At 37.0% G+C, this 9,215-nt stretch overlaps 1 protein-coding gene across 6 annotated transcripts in view; it reads left to right on the forward strand.

Moving 5' to 3' along the window:
* slc44a1b (solute carrier family 44 member 1b) overlaps positions 1–9,215 on the forward strand; it is a 37,225-nt gene that overhangs the window by 9,570 nt on the left and 18,440 nt on the right. For all 6 annotated transcript variants that reach the window (XM_016477008.1, XM_016477007.1, XM_016477010.1 and 3 more), the window contains exon 3: positions 609–751. In XM_016477008.1, the coding sequence (XP_016332494.1) occupies positions 609–751 (143 nt within the window). The remainder of the gene's footprint in view (positions 1–608; positions 752–9,215) is intronic.

Raw genomic sequence — 9,215 nt, forward strand, 5'->3', positions numbered from 1 at the left:
TAATACAATATATAATACAATATTCCACCATGCTAATTCATTCAATACTGTTTTCAGGATAGTGCAGAACCACCGAACCTAAATATTTTAAGGCTCAGCTTTTTTGCTTGAAATTTCCCTTTTGATAAATAGGGTTTTGTCACCTTGCTGAGGTTTTTGTGATCAGCCACGATGAGCGTCACTTGGTTTCTATTTCTGTGGTGTTTTGCCGGGTACCTCCACCCAGTGTGAAATTTCACTGCTTCAAAATCCCGTTCCAAATAACTGTATAGTAAACATTAAATATGTTCTGATTGGCTGTGAATGTATATGGTCTCAGAGCAGTTTTGCATTCAGCAAGAACAGACAAATTGCTTGTCACTGAAAACATTAGACATTGTGTTAGTGTATATCTCAGCATACATGTCATGCAAGGAGGCTGATGTTTGCCAAATAAAGAAACTCACAGGAATCTTTTGATTTAGCGGTGAATCTTTCTGTAATTAGCTTTTGATGAATACTGTTAATTACTTAGATTTTGCTGCAAATGATTTTTTCCCACATCTTTGCCTGTAGCTTTTTTTTTTAAACAAAAACTTTTCACAATTTCTGTTAATTCCCTTTCTCAGTGTGGCATCTGTGGGTTTACCATCGCAACTGGAGGGGCAGCGCGGCTTGTCTTTGGATATGACAGCTATGGTAACACGTGCGGCCAACGCAACGAGCCCATCGAAGGGGTCCGGCTGAGTGGTCTCGACCATACTGACAGAAAGTGAGTAAACTCGCCTTTCATTCCTCTCTCGCCCTTTTTTTATACACTCAGCCCACATGCACCATCACCAATGCTCAATTTTTCACTCCTCTTTAATCTGCTTTTACACACCTGTTTTTTCTCCGTCGTAAATGGTCAGTGGTGAAATCAGAGCGCTTCAACTCCTTGCCCTTCGATTATCACATCAATGCAAATGTCAAACGGCTGGCGTTTCACCTCGAGATGGCTGAGGACTATCTGAGCTACACACACAGAGCCTTGAATAATTCAGTACAGGCCCTGAGGACGGGCACTGTCACAGTGTGCGGCCCTTAATGGGTGCTAGCCTGCAGGAAAGAAAGGTATTGCAGGCCATTTCATTTGTAGCGCTGTCAAATGATGGTTTTTGGCTCTTCGGTGTGGTTGAACTGAATTGTACGTAGCTTTTAAGAGATGGGTCTGAGATGTGACTCATCACAAGGCAGAGCGATTCATTTGGTGGAGTATTCACTGGCTTGTCAGAGCAGATGTGAACTTAATAATGGCTTGAAAATGTCTTGCCGGAGCTGTCAGAGAGAGATGGCTGCGCTGGGAGAGGGCATGTGGTTTACCTGTTTATTTAATGATGTTTAGGCTTCATACAAATGCAATTTTAAGCTAGTTCACCCCAAAATTCTGTCATTATTTACTCATTCTTATATCATTCCAAACCTGTTTGACTTTCTGTGGTAGACAAAAGAAGATGTTTTTTGAAAATATCTTGGTGATTTTTTTTTGCTCATACAATGAAAGCTAAAGGGGTCTAATGTTTTGACCCCAATGTTATTCAGTATATCCTCTTTTATGTTCTGCAGAAGAAATAAAGTCATACAGGATTGCAATGACACGAGTAAATGATGCACGGAATGTTTGAATTATGCAAATGTGTCACATGACTTAAACACTTAAAAAATGTCTTAATGATCACCAAGAGACCATTTACAGTATGTCATGTTTAAAGGGGACCTTTTTGCAAGATGTAATATAAGTCTGAGGTGTCCCCAGAATGTGTCTGTGAAGTTTAAACTCAAAATACCCCACAGATCATTTATTATACCATTTTGAGTGGAAGCAAGAACACACCTTTTTTTGTGCATGTACTTTTAAATGCAAATGAGCTACTGCTCCCCGCCCCCTTTACAGAATAGGGCTGTGTCTTTACAGCTTATACCTGGGATACTCTGCCAAAACAAAACATCTGTCTATGTACATGTCTATTGCGCTGAAAACTTATTTGCATGCGTTTTAAAGTCGTATCAGTTGAAACCTCTGATTTTCTGAGGGCACACATCTGAAGCATGCGCACAGAAAGCAGCTGTCACACGTATGCTGTGTATTGCCAGCAAAGTCACGATATGATACGTATCCTGATACAGAGGCCATGATACGATACGTGTCATGATACGGGACGGCACTAAATTTCACCTCAGCAGAATTGAGTAAAACAGCTGTTTATTAAACACTGCATACTATAGGGCCATTGCTAACTATAGGCAGAGCAGGCAGTTGACCTCTGCATTATGAACGGCCTCCATAACTGCACCACAGTATAACAATATAGGTAATGGCATAGGTTTCATGTTAACATTGGGCACTCCCCACCAGGTACAAATTACAATATTCTGAATGTTTGCATCTCGTTTTTAAGCCCATAAATAATAATGTATAAAAATAAAATGTTAAAAATAATAACTCGTTCTAATAAATTTATATTGTAATGCACTCATTCTAATATATGAATAAAATCATATTTACATTGCTGGTAGGTTATGATAGCACAAATTAACACACTCTGTACGTTTAAAAAAATGAAAATAAAAATTAGAAGCGTTTAAACTAATGCGCTGTCTTCATTGTAGCTCACGCACATTCAGTCACTCACACAGATCGCGCTGCGCACGCACAGACATTCAGCAACACAGAAACTTCTCAGCGCTGCCCTGTAATTTTTGTCAATAAAATTAACAATAAAGTGCTACATTATCTTTTTCAGCAAGGAGTTGGTAACATCATTGTTTTTGAAGCAATTAAAACCAGAGCTTCGCTATTAAAGTGCCCCTATTATGCCATTTTTAAGGTTCCTAATATTGTTTTGGGAATCTCCTACAACAGGTTAACATGCATGCAAGGCCACAAAATACTTTCGTTTTCTCATAATATACATTTAATTTCCCCACATTTCTCAATGATTCGTAAGCAATTCGTACGAAGCAGGTCTCTCTAAACCCCTCCTTTCCGTGAGCTTACTCTGCTCTGATTGGTCAGATGGCCCAGGACATTCTTATTGGCCTACCGTGTAGAGCACTTTTCGGAAACGAAATGCCCATTGCCATAACTGAATGACAGCTCCAGAGAGAATGTATAGAGAGAAAAGTCTGGACTGGAGCAGGATGTTTCTCAGTGGTAAGTGTCAGCTTAGTTTGTGGTAGTTATAAGACGTGATTCCAGGTCATTGTTAGATAATTTATTTAGGTGCACCACGTGTGGGAACTGTATCAGAATGCCAAGCGAAGGTGAAAACCTCTGCTGCCACGAAGTACGACAGGTTGTATTAAACGTTTCTGCATTAGATGCATCTTTTATAAAGAATTAAGTGTATTTTGAATGCTCGATAAAAAAATACAAACATCTATTATTTATCATACTTACAGGTTGTGATTCAGTGGAGCCAGCTGGTCCAAATAAACTGTGTACTGAGCCATCTTTCAAGAGCAAGCGTTTTGTGAATCCTGCGTTGAACTCCCCGAGATAAGAGAAGCAGTCATTAGTAAAATGACGGGAACACAAAAAAAGATTGGGATTGTACTGCTGTGGTATTGTTGAAAAAAATGAATGTCAACCACGGATTCTGATTCTTTGCGGCCTCAACTTTCGGAAGTGAAAATAAAACAAATTTACTTTCACAGCATAGGACACAGTGTCTTCTCGACATGATGTTAACCACATAGAAATGCTACACTCTTTGAGGGCGGATCAAGTTGTTTGCGGCTGGCCAACGTAGAACATAGACGAGCATTATGCAAATGTGTTACACCGTGACGTGTAGTCGTCACGGAAGTGGGATTTGAAATTGAATTCCTGACGACTCATTTAGGTGATTCAGAGTCGATTATTTTTTTTGAGAGACAATAGTAATAATAATCGTTTTCTTATTTTTGTAAAGGATGTCTAGGCTAAAATGGCACAAATTAAATCTAGGTCACCCCCCAATTTGGTAAAGAATGTCTATTACACGGAGCTAATTTCGTCATCATAACAGCAGGTAAAGCGCATTGGTTGATTAAAGTTAGGCTAATTGTTAATAAAAACCTTTACACCTTACCTTATTCATTTATGTAATGAGGTAAATTCACATTTATTATGATCGATTTTGACCTACCTAAATGTATAAAATATAAGCAGACAATTAGATTCTGGTATTGTAAAATTCACGCTTAACATATTTTCATTAATTTAAAATTTTTATTTGATCTTCTAAAGAAATGTTCCACTTATCATAAAATGTGGACATTTGAATGATAGGATCGACAGTTTTCAATATGCAGTAGGCTACAAATACATGGGCTAAATAGAGAGATTGCTTGCTTTGATAGATTATATAAGTTAAGTAACATGGCATTGACCTTTTTCATCAACACAACTTGATATGAAATGTGTCCAGGTCCTCCAGATACTTAAAGATGAATAAAAAGACATCCCTTGCTCCATTGGGTATTTTTATATTTATTATTTTGCAAAAGTAATTAAATTTGTAATTTTACAAAAAGATATGATCAACCATTATTTACGGATCATGGCATGGACACTTTCCTTATCAAAGTCCTTCCTCCCAGTTTCTCAGAAGCAGAAGTCCTCATAGTTGGCTAAACTTCTATAGCAGTGAATGGGAGGCGACTCTAATATATTTTTTGCGTTCCCATTTGCTCAAATAACTAAAGAAAAACTCCACGATAGTGTTTTCATGATATTCAAAAAGATACAAAAAAAGAAAATATAAAGAACTTTGCAGAATTTATGATTCTTCCTGTTTCAGAGTTAATGAGAATGTGACGTATTTGGACATGGGTGTGGCGTCTGATGTTTAAACACTGTTCTTGTATTCAAATTAAGTGCGGTCCACTGCTGCACACATGCTGTGAAAATCGATACAGAAACAGCTGTATACCCGTATCATCAAGTAGTATGTGACGATACATCGTCGTATCGATATATCGAACACAGCCCTACATGGCATGTAAGCACTCAACTAAGTTCTCTTTCATGTCTTATTGTGCTTAAAATGTCATATACACACTAGTTTATGTCAAAAACACATAAGTTACATAAACACAGACATTTCTTAATTGAATGCTGATTTTAAATGCTATAGTGTGAAGATAAACAGGGCGGATTGTGTGCGGCTCCCTCAGGGCGGGATCTATGCTAATAGGGCAGTGTCTGTAAAACCCCCATGGCCTGTACTAAGTGACGTCACTTTGTAAAACATTTGCAAACGGCTTGTTCTGAGACACTGCTTATGATTTATGGGGATTAAAAAAAAGGAGTGGGTGGATTTTAATCTTTATAGGGTGGTTGTGTACACACTGCCAACACACATTTATGTCCAAACACCATGTAAAAGTGAGTTTTGCATAATGGTGCCCTTTAAGGTAATATGTAATCACAATGAGTCATGTTTGGAAAAAAAAAATTGTCAATGGGGTTGGTAAGATTTTTTTTTTTTTTAAAGAAAAGTACTTTTATTCAGGAAGAATTAGATTGATCAAAAGTGACAGGAAAGACAATTATAATGTAACAAAAGATATCTTTCAAATAAATGCTGTTCTTTTGAACTTTCTATGCATGAAAGAATACTGGAATAAAATAATTAAAAAAATATTAAGCAGAACAATTGCTTTAAACACTGATAATGATAATAAATGTGTCTTGAGCAACAAATCAGCATATTAGAATGATTTCTGATTCAAGGATCATGTGACACTGAAGACTGGAGAAATGATGCTGAAAATTCAGCTTTGTCATCACAGGAAGAAATTAAATTTTTAAATATATTAAAATAGAAAATATTTATTTAATAATATGTAATAATATTTAACAATATTACTGTTTTTTTACTGCAGCCTTGGTGAACATAAGAGATTTTTTTTTTTCCCGAATGGTAGCGTATTTAAATAGCATTTCTATCCACATTGATCATTTTGATATGTGTCTGTATTTCACAGTTCATGATGGTGGCAATCTCCCCGCAGGACAATTTTCAAGTCACATTTGACGTGAAATTGCTAATACAACATCACAATTTGAATAGATAATTTTATATTTATGGCAAGAAAGTTCTTTGCTGTCCAACCATGATGAAAATAAAAGATACAATTATAGCCATTGAGGACAGTAAAATTACATGTCATGTCAACTGCCCATTTACAAAATATTTTTTGTGATTAGTAGATTTTATATTGCATTTCACATTTAGCAGTTTTTTCATGAGGGTGATGTTGCCTGTGTGTGATTTAGTACATGTCTAGGTGTTTGCTTATCCTATTACAACCATATAGCTCTGAGTAATTGCTTCATTTATTCATGTCATAAAAGAGACTGGTGTGGTAAATACCACCTAGAGTGAGATGTTCCTACAGTAAGGCGTTACTGCTCGTTACTTGTCTTCCTCTTATTAAAGCTTTACCTCTGGCTCAAAATACAGAACCACTAGAGACGTGTAATCACCCCTGAGCAGCACTACACTAACCTTTATATCATTCTCTCTTTACACACACACACACACACACACACACACACACACACACAGGTTTGTTTTTGTGAAAAGTGGGGACAACCCATAGGCGTAATGGTTTTTATACTGTACAGACCGTATATTCTATTGCCCTACACCAACCCTACCCCTAAACCTACCCATTGCAGTAACTGTAACATTTTTCATCCAGTGCCTCTAAAGGTGATTTGAAACATCTTGCATTGCTTTGTTTTATAGAGATCACACACACACACACGCACACGTCTTCAAACTAGGCTAATTGGAAATACTTGTCTATGCATACATTTTTGCAAACTCCATAAACATACCCATACAAATGTACTAATATCAATTCACTGCAATTTCGAGATCAAATTAACTCTACTAGCAAACACCAACAACTTTTATTCCTTTTCACACAAATTATGATTACACAAGCAGATTACTGATTAATAAACACTGATTTTTGTGCGGTTTCTGGGACAATACTGTGTTATGACCTCAAAACACTATTTCCATAATGCATGATTTGTAAACAAATACATATGGACTTCTGCATCATGTAACCAGCTCCATATGTATGGTTTTTCCTGACGTAGTAAACTTGCTCGGTAGCTCACCTAGTACATTATTTCACTTGCGATTCACAGTGCTTGGGTACCAGTCCCATGAAACACAAGTCACCATAAAAAAGTTAAAAGGCTTGTAGAAGCAAGTTAAAATGGCATGGTTGCTTCATCAGTTGTGTTTTTATATTAGTTTTTGTTTTAGTTAACACTGTTGGTTAGGTTTAGAGTAGGATTTAGTGTAAGTGGTACGTTATTTTCAAACACAATACACAATACGTACAACAACCAGTGTAATAAAATGTTGCCATATTCACTTTCTTCTGTTTCGAATAAAACGTAACCACTTTTAGTGCCAGTCACAGGACATTCTGCTTTGGATGTGTCGCGAAACATGCAAGAAGCATTGTAATATTATTTTGCAGAAATGTCATCTCAGACTCAGTCAAGTATTTCCAGTGAGCCTGGGTTGTACATCGCTATTGCCTGTGTGGACCCACTGCCTAATGATGCAAAGGGAAGAGAAAGACATTAGGCCTTAGACTTGTCAAATTGTTCTCATAATTTCTATTGTTCTTGAATAGCTCAGAATTCACACCTTCACTTTTTTTTTGTCTCATATGTACAGCACAGTTAATTGGCTTGGAGGGTTGTGATCTGTGGACCTTTACCTTTCTACTTGGCGCTTACTATTTAAGTAGTAATTATGTGCTTCGTTAGGAAGATTTGACATTTGACCTTAGCCTGCTTTGTTGATGTTAGACTTTATTGAATAGATTAGCACAGGCCTGTGGGTCATTCAGTGAGGGATGAGAGTAATAGTGATACTGGTTGTGGTCTAGACTGAGGTCTAGTATGAGGTCTAGTGGTGGTATTTAAATTTACTGACAAGATGTTTGAATCACAACAGAACAGAAGTTGGTTAGCTATTTGAGTAATAGCTGCTAAAGGGAATTTAATCATATTTAAGAATAAATTTAGTGGTAACAATTGCAATTTTGTATTTTGTTTTGATGTAAAGTAAATTGAGTCGTGGAGTCGACTCAGAAAAACCTGAAATTGAACACCTTTACTAACAACCATACTGGATGAAGTACATGCTAGGGGTTTAGCTGTGTGTGTGTCAGGAGGCAGACTGAGTTAGCAAGCTAATGTTGTTAACTGAGCAAAGTTCATCTGGTTAATGCACTTAGCTTAGTTTTACTTTCTCAGCTGCTAGTAATACTGTGATCCTGCAGCCCGCTCCCACTGCCCACGATCCCTCACTATATCCATCTCTGTTTAATGGGGTTATGGTCCATCTTTGCCTCTCATGTGTGTTCATTGTGTTTATTGCATACTGTAAAGGTTGTCAGCAGTTGTGTGCAGTTTTGGGTTAGATTAGGTTCAGTGTTTATTTCCCATTTCCCCTGTTGTCAGTATGAAAATTATATATTTTACAAGCTTTACATTTTGTTCTTTTCCTAAGAATCTACTAATAGTGTTATTCCAATGAAGAACAAACTGCAAAGTATAGTCTTTTATAAAAGTAATTACTTTTGTGATTACATTTGGTGCAGAAATTACATGCCTTTAATTATTACTTAAACAGCTGGTTTTTGTACATGACCTCTAATATGATTAGCTAACCTCCAGATTCCAGTGATTTTCACACTGTTGTTCATCAGGCTGCGTCAAGGATTGGGGTCAGGAAGATTTAGTTATGTATTTATTTATTTTTTATATTTTTTAAGAAATTAACACGTTTATTCACCAAGGATTCATTAAAGGGGTCATAAGATGCGATTTCAATTTTTCCTTGAGTGTTACAAGCTCTTGGTGCATAAAGAAGATCTGTAAAGTTGCAAAGACTAAAGTCTCAAATCCAAAGAGATATTCTTTATAAAAGTTCAGAGTCAGCCACACCTACCTAAAACGGCTCATTCTAACATGCCCCCACATATCTACCTCACTATGTGGGAAGATTTGCATAACGCCGCCCAAATGTTCACGCAAAGAAAGAAGGCGTAACTTTTATTCTCACTGTACTATTGTTGACGCTGCAGTCATGTCGTGAAGGCGCTGTGTGCTTCGTTGTGAAAGCGAAACTACTTTGTTTGGTCTTCCAAAAGAGGACGATATCCGCTTC

This window comes from Sinocyclocheilus anshuiensis, unplaced genomic scaffold (genome assembly GCF_001515605.1).
Source record: "Sinocyclocheilus anshuiensis isolate Anshui unplaced genomic scaffold, SAMN03320099.WGS_v1.1 scaffold1462, whole genome shotgun sequence".
Classification (NCBI taxonomy): Eukaryota; Metazoa; Chordata; class Actinopteri; order Cypriniformes; family Cyprinidae; genus Sinocyclocheilus; species Sinocyclocheilus anshuiensis.